Source organism: Chelonoidis abingdonii, chromosome 8 (assembly GCF_003597395.2).
Source record: "Chelonoidis abingdonii isolate Lonesome George chromosome 8, CheloAbing_2.0, whole genome shotgun sequence".
Lineage (NCBI taxonomy): Eukaryota > Metazoa > Chordata > Testudines > Testudinidae > Chelonoidis > Chelonoidis abingdonii.
The window spans coordinates 52,614,665-52,637,196 of NC_133776.1; the positions used below are offsets into that span (position 1 = coordinate 52,614,665).

At 50.2% G+C, this 22,532-nt stretch overlaps 1 protein-coding gene across 1 annotated transcript in view; it reads right to left on the reverse strand.

The window, feature by feature from the left end:
• The window catches only part of PFKL (phosphofructokinase, liver type), a 52,568-nt gene that overhangs the window by 20,667 nt on the left and 9,369 nt on the right, over positions 1-22,532 (reverse strand). Inside the window, 6 exon segments of the mRNA XM_032772460.2 lie at positions 3,148-3,256; positions 3,779-3,823; positions 4,088-4,253; positions 5,119-5,308; positions 9,515-9,592; positions 12,355-12,428. Of these exon segments, the coding sequence (XP_032628351.1) occupies positions 3,148-3,256; positions 3,779-3,823; positions 4,088-4,253; positions 5,119-5,308; positions 9,515-9,592; positions 12,355-12,428 (662 nt within the window).

Here is a 22,532-nt window from a genome sequence, read left to right on the forward strand (position 1 = left end):
GGGTGCGAGACTTGACATTTTAGCGAAAGGGGTTCACACGTTGTTAAAGTTTGGCAAGCACTGATCTAGTCCAACCCCCTGCTCAAAGCAGGACCAATCCCCAACTAAATCGTCCCAGCCAGGGCTTCGTCAAGCCTGATCTTAAAAACTTCTAAGGAAGGAGATTCTATCACCTTCTTAGGAAACCCATTCCAGTGTTTCACCACCCTCATAATGAAAAAGATTTTCCTAATATCCAACGTATACCTCCCCCACTGCAACTTGAGACCATTTCTCCTTGTTCTGTCATCTGCTACCACTGAGAACAGTCTAGATCCCTCCTCTTTGGAACCCCCTTTCAGGTTGTTGAAAGCAGCTATCAAATCCCCCCTCATTCTTCTCTTCTGCAAACTAAACAATCCCAGTTCCTTCAGCCTCCTCTAAATGTGTCCAGCGCGCTAGATCATTGGCCTCCACTGAACTTCCAATTTTCACATCGTTTTTAGTGTGGGGCCCAAAACTGACACAGTCTCCAGATAGGCCTCACCAAGTTGAATAGAGGGAATGATCACGTCTCTCGTTGCTGGCAATTCCCCTACTTATACAGCCCAAATGCCATTAGCCTTCTTGGCAACAGGGCACACTGTTGACTCATATACCAGCTCTTGTCCATTGTAACCATAGGTCCTTTTCTGTAGAACTGCTGCTAGCCATTTGGTCCCTAGTCTGTAGCAGTGCATGGTTATTCCTCCTAAGTGCAGGACTCTGCACTTGTTCTGTTGGAATCTCATTAGATTTCTTTTGGCCCATCTTCTAATTGTCCAGGTCCCTCTATATCCTATCCCTACCCTCCAACGTTCGACCACTCCCCCAGTTTAGTGTCATCTGCAAACTGCTCGAGGGTGCAGTCCATGCCATCCTCCAGTCATTGATGAAGATATTGACAAAACCAGCCCAGGACCAATCCTTGGGGCACTCCCCACGGCTGCAACTAGACATGGAGCCATTGATCACCATCCATGATGCGCGACGCCTAGCCAGCTTCTATCACCTTATAGCCATTCATCAGCCATACTCTTTAACTTGCCGGCAAGATACTGTGGAGACCGTATCAAAGCTTTGCTAAGCAGGAAACACTTCACTGCTTCCTCATTCACAGAGCCATTATCTTGTTCACGAAGGCAATTAGATAAGTCAGGCATGACTTGCCCTCGGTAAATCCATGGTGATTGTTCCTGATCACTTTCCTCTCCTCTAAGTGCTTCAGAATTGATTCCTTGAGGACCTGCTCCATGACTGTTCCAGGCACTGGGGTGAGGCTGACTGGCCTGTAGTTCCCCGGATCCTCCTCCTTCCCTTTTTTAAAGGTGGGCACTGCATTAGCCTTTTTCCAGTCATCCAGACCTCCCCCGATTGCCATGAGTTTTCAAAGATAATGGCCAATGGCTCTGCAATCACATCTGCCAACTCCTTTAGCACCCTCTGATGCAGCGTAACCGGCCCCATGGACTTGTGCTTGTCCAGCTTTTCTAAATAGTCCTGAACCACTTCTTTCTCCACAGAGGACTGGTTACCTCCTCCCCATACTGCGCTGCCCAGAGCAGCAGTCTGGGAGCTGACCTTGTTCGTGAAGACAGGAGCAAAAAAAGCATTGGGTACATTAGCTTTTTCCACATCCTCTCTCACTAGGTTGCCTTCCTCATTCAGTACGGGGCTCAGAGAGGAGAGCACAAGAACGAGGCCAGGCCCAGAGCATGCCGACTTGTGGAAACCCTAAAGGGAGAAGCGGGGGGCTCGCCCCATCAATTGGCTCTGTCCGAAGACACTGTTACCATCACACTGTCTAACCCAAAACACTTACAGAAGCTGGTTTTCAAGGAAATGAGCCCGTAGTGGAAACTCTAGTGGCAAAGACAAGGTACACAACCACGTACATGTACATCATTGCATGTGACTTGGTGGGGTCTGGGTGGGCAGGCAGATCTGCTGGCATGGAGCAGAGCGCAGGATTGGGGCCCTGTAGCAGGGTGGATCCCTGCTCCGGCCCTGAAGGGGTTAAAAACAGCCCAGGGAAGGGGCTGGGGCTGGAGAAAGGAGCCCTGTAAGCTGGGCTGATTGGGGAAGTGGCTGCAGCTGGGGCCATGCCCCAAACTGAGCCACAGGCCCTTATAAAAGGGCAGAGAAGCCAGGAGCCAAAAGAGTCTCTTTCTGCGTTCAGAGAGAGAAGGGCCTGGCTGCTGGAAGCTGAGATAAGGTACCTAGGGTGAAGCAGGGCTGGGGAAAGGCAGAGGAGCTGGGAAGCTCCTGCCTGGAGAGCCCCAGGCTGCGGCCTAGAATTAGGCCAGGAGGTACCCGGCTTGCAGGGTGCAACCCAGGGGTAGGCCAAGGCAGCAGGTCCAACCCTCTTTGTCTATGATGAGAGGCTAATACTGCAGTCTGCCCCAGGGTGTGGGGCTAGCTAATGACTGGGCAGTTGCCGAGACCCTGAGGCAAAGTGGGGCTAGAGGGGAGTTCCCTGGGGAGGGAAAACCTTAAAGAGGAAGGGGATACTCCCAGAGGGCAGCACCCCATGTAAAAGGGGCACCGAGGTCCAAGAAGGGACACGGGGCCAGAAGCCGGCAGGCGGATCACCGGCCTGCAGAGGGCGCTCCGCGCAAGTTTGAGCTAATTCCCGAAGTGACCAGCAGGAGGCGTCGCAGGGGTGAGTCACGCCCGGTTACAGGCCCTAATACAGATGTGCACTCTATTGAGGGGTGCCCATTATACAGTTAACAGAACAAATGACCAGAGATCACGGCTTGGTGAAGGACCAGTGAAGACAAATATTAAGCATTTGAGTCAGCCGTGCTCACATGCTCCATGAGCATTCTTTCCAAGCACCTGAGCAGCCTTCTGATCCCACAGTGGTTCTGAATTGAAATTTACCAGGTGTTTGGTTGAGAACATTCAACTGCTGATGCTAAGAATAGACTCCTGCTTTGAAATGGGGGCATCACTTCATTAAGATCCTTTTTGCCCAAGTGGCAGGACTAAGAGAAGGGCAGATAAAAAGGAGAGACCAAGGAAGAAGAGTAGAAGCTTGGAGCGGTATTTCTCTCTGGATTCCCCACCGAACCGAGCTCACTTCACCAGCTGACAGGTGATTGCCGTGTCCCAAACAGGACTCACCTCCCCAAGTCTTGCGCACATGAAATCCTCCCAGCCGTCCTCAGGAGGGGCCTCTGGGATGAAAAGCCAGTCAGCACCCGAGGCCAAGGCAGACACCAGCGCCAGGTACCTAGGGAGGCAGACTCAGGTTAGCAGCCATGACTATCATTCTGCCAACAACAACACACAAAGGAGGTAAGAACCGTGTGGCTTGGGATCGAAACAAGTTCAGGCCTCTCATGACTTGGGAGTAAGCATGAGAGATCCTGTCCACACGACAGCACCTGACAGAGTTAGTGGCATGGTTGGCTTGCAATATGCCTTGTGCCTGCACACACTATGGTTATGATGCTAGTAACCACAGAGGCTGGCAGCAGTCTCCTTTCCACAAGAGCAAACCACTGCCTGGTTCCCATTTGCCCCAGGGTGCATTGCTCATTAGGGACTTCTCTTGGCTGTTGTGCAGTGCATTCCCCACAGCCCAGACCTCCCACTGCCCTCAGCACCGCTTCCTCCCCTCCTACCCAAAACCCACTCTCTTCCCCTCCCGACCCTGCCAGCAAGCATCCCCACCACACGCCCCCGGTTCTCCCCCTCTCCTAGACAGCCACCCTCGCCCTCCCACCTCCGAAGAGTGGGAGCCTCTTCTTACCCACAGTGTCTGCCCATCACCTCCAGCACAAAGGTCCTCTGGTGGCTGCAATGAGAGAACGAGGATCAGAATTTGGGGAGCAGTGTCTCTCTACTGCAAGGCTCCTTGGCCAGAGTCACGTTCAGTCACCAGAAGCCCCCCTCGCCCCCCATCGCATCCCCCAAGAATCTGTCAGAGGCAAGGGCTGTGCAGCGCCAGGCGCTCCGTGTTACTGTTCAGTACGGAGCTCTGGTGCTGGCCCTGCCGAGCTGGTACACCCTCCTATATGTTCTGTGAGAGGGAGCCAGCTGCGAGGGACTCCCCGCTCACCTCTGGGCCGTGGTGGTGATCGCGTCGATCACCTCCATGATGCGGTGCAGTGCGGAATCTGTGCCAATCGTCATGTCGGTGCCACAGAAATCATTGTCGATGGAGCCCACCAAGCCGACGATGTTCAAATGACAGTATTTCTTAGCCACCTCCTTGGTGATCTTACCTGGGGTTAAACACAGAGAGGCTGCAGCGATCAACTCTCGACTTTCCCTGCACCCCAAGACACTGATCCGGCTGTGGGGCAGAATGGGCCCTGTTTATTGGCATGCAAAGCAAGCCGTTACTTTGACAATGCATGTTAAATCTAGGTATCCTTGTTCTGCTTGAATAGTGTGAATGGAAAATGTCATTGTCCTGAGTCTTCCAAGCCATTTGCTTCAGACAGCAGGAAGCAGTTATGCAGCTCCCAACTGATCCACCAGAAAACCAGATTTGACAAGTTGCAGTAAGGAGAGTCATATAAAAAAAAACCAGCCTAGAAACTGTGGTTAATTTCATAATGATTTCCTCTGTTAGGCCTTTAAAGCCATCAAACCAGCTTCATGATCACACCCCACTTTCTTCCTGGATGAAATGGAGAGCTACATCCTGACTAACTCCTTTCTGATATAATTTCAAGACTTCAGGCTCACGTTTGTGATTTAGACTTCGCACCTAAGACCACGTGTGCCTTTGCGCAGAGAAAGGCAGAACAAGAACCACAGTTTGAAGCTGATGCCAGGCAAATTTAACAGTGAGGCAGAGGGCCAAGGGACATCTCTCAATGTCCTCACATCCAGACTCGAGGCCTCCCTGGGAGACGCTTTAGCCAAATACAAGTTATTGGGCTGAACGCACTGAGTAAAATGTAATGACCTGTGATATACAGGAGGTCAGATTAACTGATCTGATGGTCCCTCTGGCCTTAAAATCTATGAATCTGATGACATCTCATGCCCAAGCTACCCCTCCTTTGGCTTTGGCCCTGGGGATTAGCACAGTGCTTGTATTACGCTGCAGTTCAGATTGCAGCCTGTGCTGGCACATACCGTCTTTGACCAGCTGCTCCAGCAGGCCGCCCCATTCCGTCCGGAAGATGTTGGCCCCTGTCAGGCTGCCGTCCCCCCCAATGACACACAGGTTGGTGATGCCGTGCTGCACCAGGTTGTAGGCAGCCAGGAGGCGCCCTTCTCGCGTGGTGAAGGCTTTGCAGCGGGCGCTGCCAATGATCGTGCCGCCCTACAAACAGCAGAAAAAGGTGAGAGAGGAAACAAATGGCATGCGCAGCTGGTGGATGAAAGAGGCCAACTGGGAGGGACCAACCTTCAGAAGCACAAGCTCTTGGGGCAAATCCATCTGGGAATCAGTCATGGGAAGCGTCCTGCCCCTACAGCTAAAGGATGGGGAAGGGCAAGCAGGTAACCTGTGGGTAGAAGCGAGGAAAGAGGGTGCAGGAACCTTATTCAGGCCCATGCCCCGGTAGGCCAAGATTCAACCGTACCTAGAGCTCTGGAGGGGCCCAACACCTGTGACGGCTGACATTGCACTGGCTGGAGGGGATGCAGTCTTCCAGCTGGCGGCAGGCTCTGGCCAGCTGTCCCCTCTGCTGCCTGCTGCAGCATGCACTAGCCAGAGGAAGATGTTGCTCTGTGTTTCCACCTGTCCTTCCCCAGAACCACCTGCCTTGAGCCAGCCTGTGCTGTGATGGCAAGCTGCCACCCTTCCCCCCACTGCAGCAGCGTAGTTCGGGCAGGATCCACCCAACATTTCCGTTTCAAATCTTCCCAGTCTCCTTTGGTCCCAGGGTAGAAAACAGCTGGGGCAGAGTTAACCAGCAACGTAACGGTTCCACTTAAAACATGCCACCCGCCGCCTCCCTGACCGGGCCCTTCGCGTCCATTTGCTGGGATCTTGACTCTTCACCATCCAACAGAACAACATGGAGTGAGGACGGCTGTCCTCCTGGGAGCCGGACTGAGCCAGCTGGGACAGGCCTCCCACAAACTTATCATCAGGCCGCCAGACCCACAGCTTTCATAGCCTCTTTGCAGCCTTTATATTTGTCTCAGGCACTTCCTCCAGCTCCGATTGCAAATCAAGCCCAAAAAAGTGGTCGCGACCCTCCTGCCCCAAAGGGAGCTAATGTGCCCCCACCCCTTTGCACCACTAATGGCCTGTTTCGCTGCCAGACAGCTCTCCTTTCGGAAGCAGACTCTCCAAAAGGTGCTGGCGAGAACAAACGCTCCTTTGGGCACTTGGTGGCTTGGCACCTGGCCCATCCCCGTGAGAGATTGCCCTGTTTTGTTCTGGGTCACAGCTCAGCATGCAAATTGCTTCTGGTTCATTTAGGGGCATGTCCCAGCAAGGAACCTGCCTGTCTCTGGCTTGCACTTGCGCCTGGGGTTTGCTACAGTTTAGCTGATGTACCTTAACTAGCACTGTGAGGCCTAACTGCTGCTTTTATCCCCATGGATCCTGCTGCCTTGCTATGTACTCCCAACCCTGAGCGTGGAGGAGAGTTAGGAGCTGGCCTGTTCTCTCCATCACCCCACACTCACAGCTGCATAGACAGCAGTTCCTGGGTCAGTAGCACACCCCACAGCTATGGCGGTAAAAACACTGGCACGTGCAAAACAGAGAAGGGCTTCAGAGAAGGAAAGCGAAGGAGGGAAGACAAGGGAGGCAGAGGGACAAAATGCCACGGATTTCAGGAGCTCACTACCACGGTTGGCTTCACTGATCTAGAAAGGCTTGGCGTCAACATGGGGGGACGTGCCAGGTCCCTCAGGCAGATGTGGCAGGGACACCAATGTGACATCCCTACCCCTCTCCCCCGGAGCCAGGCTTCTGAGGTCACTCCCCACAGATGAGCGGGCGGCACTGCCAAGCGAAGCAAGGCGTGGCATGCTGAGTACCAGCGGCTGTGGAACAGCAGCACACAGACGGGAGTGGGGAGGGCATGCAGCACCAGAGCATTACCTGTGAGCAGGGAGACACACTGCTCAAATCAGGGAAGATGCTAAAGGGAGAGGGGAGAAAACACAAGAGAATGGAATGAAAGGCTCAAGGAACTGAGGGATGCTCCCAAGTGGCCGGCATAGCTGGCTGGTTTTGGTCCTGGCTACAGAGCAGTTACAGCTTTCTTGGGCGCCTGGTAGATCCAAGCTGGGTACCAACGGGGCTAGGACCCTATCTGGGTCAGTGACCCAAACTGGGACAGACAAAGCCAGTGTTTCCAAGGCAGAGCCCTCTCCCACCCCATTGAAGCTCTTGCCCCTTAAACACAGGCTAAGACGGTATTTCTGTAAGAGACTAAGTCCCTGCTCCAGGACCCCTACTTCCCCAAAGTCTGTTACACCAGGCCCTGGCAGAACCAGGTTATTTGCAGGGGGTGTGTGGGGCTGAACCATGCTTTAGCCCGGGCCTCTGTGCTACGCAAAGAACCACGGTGACATGCCGTTGGGAAGCATTTTTGTGGCCTTGATTGGTTGTGTGTTTTAATGCTGCACAGCTGTGTTTAAATGTGGCTGTTTTTGTGGAGTAGGCGGGGCCTAGAAGGGGACCTAGCAAGGAGAAGCAATAGGGCTCAAAGGAGAGAAACCACTGGGAAGATACATCAAGCTGGTTGGTTTTGGAAGCGTATCTGGGAGGAGACTGGATACTTGCTTGTTTTTGATGTTAGACATTCCAGTCCCTCTCTCCTGTGTTTCTAGCAGGGCTGTGACACCATGCCAGCAGCACCTGTTTAAATCTCCTTCAGCGGGATCCCCAGCCGGTGTAAATCAGCGCTCCCCACTGACTGCAGGGGAGACTGTCTGTGTGATTTCAATAGAGCCATGCTGATTTGTGCCAGCTAAGGATCTGGCCCTTTGGTTTGTTAAAGCCTATTGAACTCAAATGCCTCAGAAACCTGTGGGAGACAAAATGGCTTTAGGTGCCTTTATTAAAAATTCAACAACCCCTTGTTCACTGAAGGACCCAGAAAGCCTCAGTCCTCATGTGAGACCTCCAGGGAGACCTCCATCAAACCAGGGTAAGCTCAGACGCGACAGCCCAGATACTTCAAGGTAAAACCGCAAGCAAACACACAACTCAGAACCACATCTTGTACATGTCAGAAAGAACCAAGATAGGGACACAGACCAGAGTGCCTAAACCCAATTCATTTCCCATCAGCTGGTCCCCTTTAAGCTGGGGTCCCATCTACACTACAAGTACATTGTGAGGGACAAAGTTTCCACTTTGCAATGTAGATGGGCCCTAACCTTGTGTTCACCATGAATCAGAATCTCGCTACGGCCCAGGTCTGTCCGAGCTTGCAGCCCAGTTCAGGGACACAGTTACATACACAGTTAGGTCAGAGCAAACTGTGGCAGGGACAGTAGTATTGCTGACACAGCTGTCTTCACAGTGTAGGGTCAATGAGCCCTTAAAGAGCCAAGCATGTTTTTAACATAGTTTGGGGCTGTCTACACAGCTGACACCAAAACTGTGTGATCACACCGATCGACCACAACTCAGTGCACCAGTCCTCGATTAGTCTGGCTGTGCAGTCAAGACCAAAGCTGCTGCAGGACCTTGATGTGAGAAGCACAGACTGAGTGGGAAGGCAGGAGAGCCGACTCGTGAGGGGGAAGGAGATGTCTAAATCATACAATGAAGTCAAATCAACCCAAAGACGTGTTTCAGTAGGACACGAATCACTGTTACCAAGAGGGACAGAGAAAGGAGTCCTGCTCCCTGCCTCAGGGGCCTTGGGAAAGGGGTATGCACAGACATGGATGAAACTCACACGCAGTCATTTAGCAAGTTTAATGAAGTGTCACCCCTGAGATGGCCCCCTTCCTGCTCTCAGGAGGAAAAGGGCACAGCTAACACTGTTTCTCCGGCCTTGCTATGCTGCCGGATGGCTTACACTGACTTCCCCTCCAGGGGAACAGCCTCTTTCCAAAAACACTTTCTCCACACTGTATCCTACTAGCAGAGAACGGAGCAGACACAGCGCTGTATAATCAATCACACCCTACTCCCAGCGTGCCCTGGGCCTGCAGCTGCAATCATTAGGACAGGAAGAACAGCCTCTATCCCCAGGCTAAAGAGTGTGCCCTGGTGTTCAACATGTGCTAGATGGATCCAGCATCTAGACTCCATCGAACTGGACTAGAACATGGTTTAGCTTTGCCCAACATGACCAGCCAAACTGAGCTATAAAACCAAGCTCGGCAAACTCAGTGTGGGCCCAGTGTAGATGGGACCGTGGGGAGCAAAGACTAGGATTTTATATGTTATTACTAAATCATTTCAGAAAACCCTCTCCAGCTCCGCAGAGCGGAAGAAATTGCAACACTGGGCAGATGTGTCAGAGATGCACGTGAGCTGCACAAGCTAAAAGGGAACGACTGAGAGGCCTTTATACTCACAGAGGGCAATGGCAAAATTGCTTACCAGCTGAATGATGTTCGAGACGCTCAGCCAGTTTGCTTGCTTAATGTTCTCTCCTCCTTCCACCAGCCCCTCATAACCCTGCAAACAGAAAAGCAAAGGAGCAGATGTGAAAGGATTGCCTCGCTGAAGCAGGGCCTGGCCAGCCAGCCAAAGCCCAGCAGCTCATGTGCGGCTGATCACTGATCCATTTTGGCTACGCATCTCTCTGGGCCTGGGTGAGGGATCAGTGAGGCAGGCACCTCACGGGAGGGTGAGACTGTAAAACAGCTCCTTGGCAGGACCACAGGTAACCCTTGTGTGAGCCCCATAATGGCGACCGCACACTGGGGTTAGTGCAGAGCCTGCTAGGCGTGTCCAAGGCAGCAGGAAGGTAATGCCACTCCAGGTGACTGACAGTTTGGGTTCAGGGCCTGACGTAGGTTACTAGCAGTCAGAAATTCCTCCCTCAGCCACAGAGCATCTCCTTGTGCCCACTAAGGGCTGAAACAGACTAGGAGGGACACAGCTTGCCTCCCCTCTCCTGTTGCACCTCCCCGTCCCTGCCTTTCTCCCACAGGAGCGAATGAGGCATGGAAACCCTCACATCTCACTGTGTGTGTGGGGTAGGGTCGCCAACTTTGTAATATTTAAAAACCAGACACTGCAGCAGGAATGCTGGAACCTCCCCTGCCCTGCCCCACCCCACCTCTTCCCTGAGGCGCTGCCCCCATTTGCTCCTCTTCCCGTCTCTCTCCCCCTCCCCCGTTGCTTGCTGCTCTTTGCCTGTCCCCCAACTCTGCTTAGGAGAGATGGTTTCGCCTGTCGAGCCAGGTCTGGGGGGCTGGGAGCTGCAGCTGCCTGATGCATGTAGGAGGTGATCCCAGCTGAGTAGGGGCTGGTGCAGTGATGACCTGGCACCTTCCTGCCTCCCCCGCCTACAGTGACTGGACACTGTCAGGTCCCCTTTTCGACCAGACTTTCTGGTCAAAAACCAGGCACCTGGCAGTCCTAGTGTGGGGGAAAGGGAGAAGTTAGCTTAGTTCAAACATTTAAAATAAAAAACTAAGGGCCAGATCCTCAGCCTGTGTAAAGCCAATGGAGTAAATGGCACTGTGCCACTTCACACCAGAAAAGGGCCTGGTTTCCATGGCTCTGCGATGGGAAGTGACTCTCATGAGCACCAGGAGGAGACCAGGAGCACTAACATTTTGCTGCACAGAATCCACCTAAGCTAAAGGCTGCTATGAGATGCTTTGGCTGTTGGGGTGGCTGGAAGCAGCATGGAGCAGTCCCACAGAAGGAACTCGCACAGAAGGAACAGAACAAAGCTCGGGACATCCCAAGAGTTCAAGTGGGGATCACACCCCCACTCTCCCATTGACCGTTACTGGGCAACAGCTGCAGGGGTGAATGGCCGCTAAAATTTCACTAGCTCTCCAAGCAGCGAGCATTTGTAATCCAGTTCCTTGTGGGGAGAGGAGGGGTGACTGGGATGAGAGAGGGCTGAAAGACGGCAAAGGGGAGGTTCTAAATTGTCCCCTCCCCAAAACAGCCAGTTGCTGCGTTTCATCTGCTTTTACATACATTTGCTAGTGCACGAGCTCAACAGCCCAGATCTGACTTTGTTCAGGGCTGGAGGAGTCCAAGAAAAAAGAGCAGGGATCATAACAACGAAGCGTGGTTAGATGTTGCTGCGTGTGTGTTTATTTAGGGTGCAATTTCAGCTTTGGCAGACAGCGGAGATAGCCGACCTTAATTAAACCACCCACGTCAAGGTTACCAGTGAGGTTAGATGTTGGCTGCACGTGCATTTATTTTGTGTATGGCTTCCGCTGCAAGCCTGGGACCAGCCCTTGTTGGCAAAGTGAGCTAGGACTGCACCTTCCATTTGTAACGGCACAGTGAGAAAACCCTCCATCCCCAGTGGCACACTAGCCACTGGGCCAATGGGTCCCATCCCCGCGGGCCCCACCCTCTCTGTGAACCCACCCAGAGCTCCTTCCAGGGAGTGAGGTCGGAGCACAGGGGCTTGCCCTACTCCGTCTGCCGCCCCAGCGCTCCTTACAGGGAACAGGGGAAGCCCCCACCCCCTCTGCCCAGCAGGGGCATCAGGCGAAGGGGGTGGGGTGGCATGCCCCCGTGCCCAATCCCCTTTCCTTGGCAGGAGCGCAGGGGGATTGGGGGTGGGGAGAGGCCCCCCCACTTGCTCTGGCCTATGGACCCACAAAAACTTAATCTACCTCTGTCAATCCCGACTGGATGTGGCCGCACAACCCAGCTGCGCACCCAGGAGCAACTGTGCCAAGAACCTGGCAACTCTCTGCGTTAAACTGAAGTCACCACAAATGAAGCTGAGCAAGACCATGGGAGTGAAGGGGGGAGGGGAGAGGGGACCCTTGAAAAGAAACGTCCATGATTGTAGGGATCACGATACCAAGGAGCTAAGAGAAAGAGCTTCTCCTGCCCAATAGCTCTGCCAACGAACCTGTCACGAGCTATAGCTAACCTGTCTATCCCAGTTTGGGGTTTCCCCCTGGAAGAAGCCACCAGTCACATCAACTTGACATTAACACACTGGAGACTAGGAGTCACGACTCCTGGGTTCCACCTAGGGCAAGTCCCTTCTCCTCTTTTGCCTCCATGTAATCATTTGCAAAGCAGGGGTGCGATCATCCTTCCCTGTCACAGGCAGGCTCTGAGCAGAGGTCACTAGAGGTGAAAGGATGCTGCACTATCACAGCAGAACCAAGCTCCAGTTTATTTCCCCCTCCAAGTTCCATAGGTGGCACTTTGCCATTTACAGGACAAAGCTATACAATCTCTACCCCTTGAGAATGACAGAAAAAAATATTGAATCGAACCTCATAGATCAGGAAAACTTTTGCTCCAACGTATATTCCCATGCGAGTCACGGCACGGACTGCAGCATTCATACCTGGAAAGGGAGTACAAAATAAACCACAGTCAATACTGAGCCCTTGGGGACAGGGGCCACAAAACAGGGACTGGTCCTTATAGTCCTGAGTTTCAATATGGTTCAGGTTGCTATTAGATCAAAGCTTCTCAGTTGACAATCTCGACAGCAATCACAAAGTTGGAGGAGTCAGAGTATAGGTTTATTATGATTTCTCACCATCAAAATGATGGACTAAGGCAATTCAACAATAGATACATACTCCAGGAGTAGGAAAGCTAGCCACACTTAATACAAGTAAGTAGCTTTCATGTACAAGAAAGTAACACATTATAAATAACCACTTCCTCATCTACAGCTAAACCAGACCCAATATAATAAATAGGCTCAGAGTACCTCAGTTCCCCCAGACTCCTCTTGCACTGTGATATACAGATTAGCAGGCCTTCCCTTCAACCTTGGGAAGAATTATAAACCTTGCCCTCAGAACATTCTGTGTCTTTGACAGTGGGTGTTAGCTCTTGTATTGCCCAGCATGTGGCTAAACCTCTTGCCTGCCTGGCAGGGTTCAATAGAGAACCCCAGATGGCTTCTGGGAGAAAAAGAGAAGAGATTGAAATGAAGAGGAGGGGGGAAGGAAAGTAGAAATGAGAGAGAGAAGGAATAAACAAGAGGGGATGAGGAAGGAACGTGTGAAAGCTAAGGTGAGGAAGGAGAGAGACACATGAGAGCAGGACCAAGGAAATGAGAAAGTAATTTTAGGAATAAGGGTTTTTGGGGGGGAGGGGGCAGGGGCGAGATGTTTGCTTGTTTTTTGTTGTTTTTGTTTTTTAGTTTCTTTCAGCTACTGCTATTAGTCTGACAACCATAGCAAATTTCACCATAAAGCTTCTCACCTAAAGCTTTGTAATTCCTCCCCCATCTGAAAAGATGTGAGAGTGGGGAGTGCACCAGACAGAAACAATCAAACCCATTTGTTACAACCAAAATTAAAGTGACCACCTGTGAAAGTGCTGGACTAGAAGGAGGGTGGATAAAAATGAGAGTTTTTTAAAAATTAGCTGTAAATGCGAAACATGTTTTGATAGGTATCCAAAACATGTAAGGTTGTTTTAGTACAAGTAAACTTCACATGCTGTTGTGTGTGTTTAATTAAATTCCAGTCACCATCCTAATGCAGTTTGATGCAAATTATGAACAAAAAGTTAATTCTCTAGTATAAGTATCTCACAGTCAGTTAACAGCCTTTCATCTTCAAGCAGTTGGCATCAACCTGATTTAGGCCAAAAGTCAGATGATCTGTAACCGCCTTACTATTTATTCCAGGCTCAGACAACTCCTGATTAGAGACAGCCAAAGCGAGTGGTGCTTGTGAACGAATATCACAATGGACTAGGATGAGCCCTCCAGAATCATTTGACTTTTGACCTAAATCAGATTGACTCCAACTGCTTGGCGATGAAAGGCTGTTAACTGACTGTGAGATACTCCTCTCCAGGGCTGGTTCCACACTAGGTTACCACATCTGACCATGATTAACGTTGTGTAGTGTAAAGCAGGTTCCCCTTAACCCTATTCCTTCACATCTATCCCCCTTTCCTGTTACTTATCACAGCGCTAGAACCGTTTGGTTCCTCCCGTTCCCTATGTGTACTCCTTTCAACCCAAGCCTATTTCAGGCCCTTGGAAGATAATGTAGCAAGTCTCATCTGTTTTCCCACCTGACTGGGCAATTTCAGTTTCAGATCCCACAGCAACTGCCACTTCATACTGAGCAAACTTCATTGTCTGTCCCTTGAGGTTAGAGTTCTGCCAATGGGAACAGGATGGCTAGCAGTTCTTTGAACAAACCTCCATGTCCTGATGCTTCCTATGAAGATTCAGGCTGGATTAACTTTGGCTCAGGAGACCACACTGCCAAACAAGCCAGCCTTTCATTCATATTCATGATGGGCCAACTCCAGTGACATTGCCAGAGATTAATCTGACCCAATACATTTGTGTGTGTTAAAATGCATTAAAAACCACTTTTCTTTATTAAAAAAATTAAGCCAGTCACTCAAAGCAAAAGCACAACTGGCCAGGTGAATCCCAGCCCAGACATACAATCACCCTTTATCAAGGGGCAGGCCTTGAAAACGTACCTGGCATACACCAGCCAGGGGGCTTAGGCTACCAGCTATGGCAAAACACATTGGTGCTAGAAACGTTTTTTTAAGTGACAGCTCAGATTCTGCAGAACCCCAGTGCTGCACGAAATTGAACAAGACAATTTCTCAGATATCTGCCAAAGGGGATCCTTCTAACCTTTGTTAAGAGGTGACATGCAAAAGCACTGCTCAAAGTTACAAGCTTGCCCACAAAGATGTCACAAGAAAGAAAAACGGAGATGGGGCTTGTCATAAATAGATAGGTAAGGTAAGGGTTAAGTTTCTTTTACCTGGAAAGGGTAACCAAACACCTGACCAGAGGACCAATCAAAGAACTGGATTGTTTAAAAGTCAGGGGCGGGAATTTGTATACTCGGGGTCTTTTTTGTTTTCTCGGCTGTGAGTAAACAAGGTTTCCTCCTAACTCCTTCTTATTTCAAATATTATACCAAAAGTCTGTGAGTACAAAGGAACCCCAAAGCAATTCGGCTATGAGGAGCTTTGGGTTGTACGAATAGATGTGGATGGCTGTGTCTTTTGTTGTTTTCTCGGCTGTGAGTTAACAAGCTTCCTCCTAACTGCATCTTATCTCCAAGTGTCTCCTACCCATCTGTGAGTACAAAGGAACCCCCAAGCAATTCGGCTATGAGGAGCTTTGGGTTGTATTTACATGTATGTGGATTGGTTGGACTGGTTTAATCGGGCTATCTTTTAAATCAGACTGTTTCTTCATATTTTCTTATAAGCAAGAGCCTGTATTGAGTTTCTTAATGCAAGATTATTGTTTTATATTTTCTTTCTTTTTTTATATAAACTTTTCTTTTAAAACGTGTGGAAGTTTCTTTTCCTAGGGAGGCAAAGGGAAGGGAACAGCCAGGCTGTGGGCTATTTTCCTATTGCTTTCAGGGAAAGAGCAGGCACCGGGGAAAGAGAAAAAGAATCACCTCTGTATCAGGTATCTGTCTCCCTCACGGGAAGGCAGGCACGGGGAAAGGCAAAGCCAAGCTGTTGGTATTTTGCATCTCAATTGTCCTGAGGGTAGAGAACGCTTATCTCTTGGGAAGCAGAGAAACCGGTTTCTTGGCAAGCCTGGGAAGGAGGGGGGGAAGGGATTTTTTCCCCTGCTTTTAGCATCCAAGGGATTTGGAATCTGGGTGTCCCCCCAAGGAAGGGTTGGGGACACCAGAGAGAGGAAAGGGGGGATCAGGCCCCATCAATTCCTGATCTGGTGGCAGCGAGAATATCCAAGCTGGTAGTGAGCTTGGGGGAGTTTCAGGTAAGCCCCCAGATTTTGGACGCTAAAGTCCAGGTTTGGGACAGGACCAGATTGTGGACGCTAAAGTTCAGGTCTGGGACTGGGAGGCTAGATTACCACAGGGCTTTATGAAGAGAAGCAGTGCTATACTGTCAAACAACCCCAGAGATTTACCACTGCCTTGCAATCCAGAGAAATGTGAGCTGCAGCCCTCCTGGGGCTCCTCCACACACAGAGTGCCATGCCAGCTACCCTGAGCAAAGGCAGATGGAAAAAAGGGTTAGAAATGGAACAGTTTGTTCACGCCTTAGCCGTGGTCTACACTACAGGGTTAGGTTGAATTTAGCCATGTTAGGTTGATTTTATAATGAATATGTCTATACAAGCAACCCTGTTGCATCGACCTAAATGGCTCTTAACATATTTCTGTTGCATCGACCTAAATGGCTCTTAACTACTCCGGCGAGGGGAGTAGTGCTAAAATCAGCTTTGCTGGGTCAAATTTGGGTTAGTGCGGACGCAAATCAACGTTATTGGCCTCCGGAAGCTATCCGAGAGTGCTCCAATGTGACTGCTCTGGACAGCACTTTCAACTCCGATGCACTAGCCAGGTACACAGGAAAAGCCCCGGGAACTTCTGAATTTCATTTACTGTTTGGTCAGGGTGGCCAGCTCAGCAACGCAGGTGACCATGCAGTCCCCCCAGAATCACAAACGAGCTCCAGCATGGAGCGAACGGGACACACTGGATCTGATTGCTGTATGGGGAGAAGAATCTGTGCAGGCAGAACTCCAATCAAAAAGAAGAAATGATGGATATATATGTCAAAATCGCACAGGGCATGATGGACAGAGGCTACAATAGGGACACACAGCAGTGCCGCGTGAAAGTCAAGGAGCTCAAGTAAGCCTACCAAAAGACAAAGGAGGCAAATGGTCCCTCTGGGTCAGAGCCCCAGACATGCCACTTCTATGATTGGCTGCATGGCATTCTAGGGGGGAACCCTACCACTACACCACCACTGTCTGTGGACACCTGCAAGGGGGGAGTCTCACGCAACACAGAGGAGGATTTTGTGGAGGAGGAAGAGGAGGAGGAGGAGAATGCGCAGCAGGCGAGCGGTGAATCCATTCTCCCCGGCAGCCAGGATCTCTTCATCATCCTGGAGCCAATACCTTCCCAAGGTGGGATCCCCAACCCTGAAGGCAGAGAAGGCCCCTCTGGTGAGTGCACATTTGTAACTACAGTACAGGGTTTAAAAGCAACAGTGTTTAGTGTTTGATTTGCCCTGAAGACTTGGGATGCATTCATGGCCAGTACAGCTACGGGAAAAGTCTGTTAACATGTCTGGGGATGGAGTGGGAATCCTCCAGGATCATCTCCATGAAGCTCTCCTGGTGGTACTCTGAAAGCCTTTGCAGAAGGTTTCTAGGGAGGGTTGCCTTATTTCGTCCTCCACAGTAGGACACTTTACCGCGCCAAGCCAGTAGCAAGTATTCTGGAATCATTGCAGCACAAAGCATGGCACTGAATGGTCCTGGGTTTTGGTCGCATTCAAGCAACATTCGGTCTATATCTTTCTGTGTCAGCCTCAGGAGAGTGATATCATTCATGGTAACTTGGTTGAAATAGGGGAATTTTTGTAAGGGAACAGTAAAAGGACCCCGTTCATGCTGGGCTGTTTGTGCTTGGCTAAAAGGGATCATCTCTGAGAATAGCCACGCGGCGGGGGGGGAGGGGTGAAGGGATCATCCCAAATAGTCACATGGAGAGGTAGGGGGAGGGGTGTGCTGTACATCCACCCAAAAACCACAGCCCCTCCTTTTAAATGGCAAACCTAACCGGCATTGGTTGCTATGGGAAAGGAGAGTGCTGCAGTTTGAAAACATTCCCACATGTTATCAAGGTATTAGAAGCCAAACCCGCGTACCCTATGGCTTACCGTGGCTGCCTGGAAACCAAATTCTGTTGCCCAGCGTGTGTGATGTTTCACCATACCGGCTGGTGCTCAATATAAAAGGCAAAATGTGACCTTGTACCTAAAGCACGTGTGCTGTCTGCTGTGAATTGCTTGATTCACTGTGAAAGAGTCTCCCTTTTGTTCTCAGAAATGTATCATCTTAAATTTTACTCTCCCTTTTTATCCCCACGCAGGCACAAATGTTTCTATGCTCCCCCAACCTTCTCCGTTCCTGAGGTTATTGCAGATTAGAAGGCGGAAAAAAATGCACTCGCGATGACATGTTTTCCAAGCTCATGCAGTCCTCCCGCACTGATAGGGCACAGCTGAGTGAATGGAGGCATTCAGTGGCAGAGGCCAAGACAGAATTAAGTGACCGTGATGAGAAGAGGCAAGATGCAATGCTGAAGGTAATGGGGGAGCAAATGGACATGCTTAGGCATCTGGTGAAGCTGCAGGAAAGGCAACAAGAGCACAGATTGCCGCTGCATCCACTGTATAACCGCCTGCCCTCCTCACCAAGTTCCATATCCTCCTCACCCAGATGCCCAAGAATGAGGGGGAGGAGGAGTGAGGAGACTCCAGGCCCCCAGCCACTGCACTGCAGAGGATGGCCCAAGCAACAGAAGCAACTGTCATTCAAACAGTTTTGATTTGTAGTGTGGCTACAATAAGCAATGTGGCCCTGTCCTTCCCTCCTCCCCCACCCCACCCGGGCTACCTTATCAGTTATCTCCCCTTTTTTTTTAATTAATAAAGAATGCATGGTTTCAAAACAATAGTGACTTTATTTCCTTTGTCAGCTGTGATCAAAGGGGGGAGGGTGGTTGGCTTACAGGGAGTTAAAATCAACAAAGGGAACGGGTTCACATCAAGGAGAAACACACACAACTGTCACACCGTAGCCTGGCCAGGTTTTCAAAGCCTCTCTGATGTGCAGCGCACCTGCCTGCGCTCTTCTAATCGCTCTGGTATCTGGCTGTTCAAAACTGGCAACCAGGCGATTTGCTTCAATCTCCAACCCCGCCTTAAATGTCTCCCCCTTACTCTCACAGATATTTTGGAGCACACAGCAAGCAGTAATAACAATGGGAATATTGGTTGTGCTGAGGTGTAACCTAGTCAGCAAACAGCACCAGCGAGCTTTTAAACATCCAAAGGCACATTCTACCACCATTGTGCACTTGCTCAGCCTGCAGTTGAACTGCTCCTTACTACTGTCCAGGTTGCCTGTGTATGGCTTCATGAGCCATGGGAGCAAGGAGTAGGCTGAGTCTCCAAGGATAACTATTGGCATTTCAACATCCTCAACAGTAATTTTCTGGTCTGGGAAATAAATCCCTTCTTGCAGCTGCTCCAACAGCCCAGAGTTCCTAAAGATGTGAGTGTCATGCACCTTTCCCAGCCATCCCAGGTTGATGTCGGTGAAACGTCCCTTGTGATCCACCAGTGCTTGCAGCATCACTGAGAAGTACCCATGGTGGTTTATGTACTGATTGGTAAGGTGGTCTGGTGCCAAGATAGGGATATGCGTTCCGTCTATCACCCCCGCACAGTTAGGGAGACCCATTGCAGCAAAGCAATCCACTATGACCTGCACATTTCCCAAAGTCACTACCCTTGATAGCAGCAGCTCAGTGATTGCACTGGCTGCTTGAATCACAGCAGTCCCCACAGTAGATTTGCCCATTCCAAATTGATTCCCAACTGACTGGTAGCAGTCAGGTGTTGCAAGCTTCCACAGTGCTATCGCAACTCACTTCTCAACCGTCAGGGCAGCTCTCATCTTGGTATTCCTGCACTTCAGGGTGGGGGAAAGCACCTCACAGAGTTCCAGGAAAGTGGCCTTATGCATGCAAAAGTTTCACAGCCACTGGGAATCATCCCATACCTGCAACACTATGCGGTCCCACCAGTCTGTGGTTGTTTGCTGGGCCCAGAATCAGAGTTCCACTGTATCAACCAGCCCCACTGCTGCCATGATGTCCCAATTGCCACAGCCCGTGCTTTCAGGAATATCTGTGTCCATGTCCTCATCACAATCGTCCTCATGCTGCTGCCTCTTAGCCAGGTTCTGCACATACTGCAGTATAATGCGTGAGGTGTTTACATTGCTTGCAACAGCAGCAGTGAGCTGAGCAGGCTCCAGGCAAAAGGTGTGAAATGATTGTCTGCAGTTTCTTTCACGGAGGGAGGGGAGAGTGACGACATGTGCCCAAAACCACCTGTGATGATGTTTTTGCCCCACCAGGCATTGGGAGCTTAATCCAGAATTCCAATGGGCAACTGAGACTGTGGGAACTGTAGGATAGCTACCCACAGTGCACCGCTCCGTGAGTTGATGCTAGCCGCAGTAGTGAGGAGGCACTTCGCTGACTTAATGCGCTTTGTGGGGACATACACAATCGACTGTATAAAATCGATTTCTAAAAATTGACTTCTATAAAATTGACCTTAGTTAGCTGTTCTTTGTGCTGTTACTGACTCTGGCAGCAAAACTAGGACATAAGCAGCTCAGACTACCGGAAAACACAGTGATGTCATATGAACATTAACATTACAGTAGTAACTGAGGCCAACCGGATTGGAGCCTCATCATTCCAAGCACAAACATAGAAGTGACAGGCCATCCCTCCAGGAGTTTACAATCTAGGTGAATGAGACCGACAGACTAATGGATTAGGGTGGGGAAAAAAAGGTAAACAGCTTAAGTGCAGTTCTCAATTAATCAGGAGCAGCAATAACAACTTGCCCCCTGCCAGTGGCTAGCTGTTATCAGGTCTTGTTAAAATGAAAATTCTAGAGCAGTGGTTTTCAACCTTTTTCATTTGCAGACCCCTACAAATTTTCTAATGGAGATCTGAGGATCCCCAGAGGTCTGTGGACCACAGGTTGAAAACCACTGGCTTAGTTACACCGGGCCAGATCTCGCAAACACTTACACACTTGAGTGGCTTTACTATGTCTATTAACTTCTCCAGGGCTATTCATGTGAGTTGAGTTACTTACCTGCTAGTGTTTGCAGGACTGGATCCACTGTGCCTAACTAGAGCTATGCACTGTACTTTCATCATTAACATGCTCTTTGCCCTGCCAGACAAACATCAATGAAGTAGGAGTGAAGTTGCAAAAACAGATTGTGCAAGCACCTGTCTACAGGCCAGAGGAGTCTTAGAAAGATCTCCTTCAGGGCACAGCCACTCCCAGAATTCCAACGAGGAGTCTTCTTGCACCTTAAAGACTAACAAATTTATGACAGCATAAGCTTTTGTGGGCTAATACATCTGTTAGTCTTTAAGGTGCCACAAGACTCCTTTTTGTTTTTGCTGAAACAGACTAACATGGCTACCCCTCTGAAACTTGTCCCAGAATTCTGGCACTTAGCAGAATGTAAAGTTGACTTTTTAGCTAATCCTTGGACTGCAACACGTAAAACAAACTAATCCACATGAGACTTAAACAAGCTATCTACAGGTTTAGCCTATGGCTGAGAATGAAATGGGACAGAGGAAAAATACAGTAATCCCAGCCATGTGGCTCTGAAAGAGAAAATGCATTGGCAGGATATCAGTAAGTGCTGGGCTGATCGCTAGGGCCTCGATTCAGGAAAGCATTTTACACATGCTCATAGACCTAACTTTAAATATGTGCTTAAGTGCTTCCCTGAATCAATATTTGGGGAAATGGGGTATTTTCTACCAGGTAGGCAGGCTCCTCCTTCTCTGGTTTCATCAGTCCAACACCCTACAACAAAGCTTAGCAAGGTTAATTTAGGCACCACCAGACCTCCGTTTTCCAACCTATCGCTGCCATTGTCACTAGGGAAGAAGATGAATGTAAAAAGGGCTAGTGATATTTATAATAGTAGGAGGTGCATTATCTGTACAATAAACGTTCTGAGTCAGATCCTCAGCTCATGTAAATCAGCGTAACTTCATTGAAAACAAGAGATCTATTCTGATTTACAGGTTGAAGATCTGGCCCATAGTGCTCAACATGTTCATATTGCATGCAAATAAATTTTACTGCAACAGTAGGATTCAGAAATTGAGGCACAAAGAAGCCAAGAAATTAGGAATTAAAGCCAGATTAGGAGATCTAAGGGCTTGGCTACACTGGAGAGTTGCTGTGCTGGTGGTGGGTTTACAGCGCTGCAACTTACTCACCGTCCACACTTGCAGGCAGGTCGTTGGGGGGAGGCAGGCGAGGCGTCCGCGCAGTGCGGTTTCCCTTGCGGCTTTGCAATAGCACTCCGCAGCTCCTTCACTTTACCTGCACATGCTCCGCGTCCCGGTCATGGCCCTTTCCAGCATGGCCTTGATATCTGCCCAAGGTATCGTATATCCTATGGGGGAGGCGCATCTGTGACTGCACCACTTCTCCCCCCAAAACTGCATGAGGTCCAGCAACTCGCCATTGCTCCATGCTGGGGCTCGTTTGGCGCGGTGGCATGGTCACCTGGAAAGATTCACGATGCACTCCACCGTGCTGAGCAAACAGAAGGGATTTTAAAATTCCCGGGCATTTAAAGGCGGGTCACGCTGAGTGCCAGAGCAGTAGAGTGCGAACTGATGACAGAGTGCTGAACAGGCATTCTGGATACCTCCGATTACCTCTGGAGGCCAATTACAGTGCTTTTGGTGACCACACTGCGGAGCAGCGCTTGCATAACCAGCCAGCTTGCCAATCGTTATACTCCCCAGCCAGAGCAGGAGTAGCCGCGCTGCAGCCAGGGAGATGCGCTTATGGCCTTGCAGTG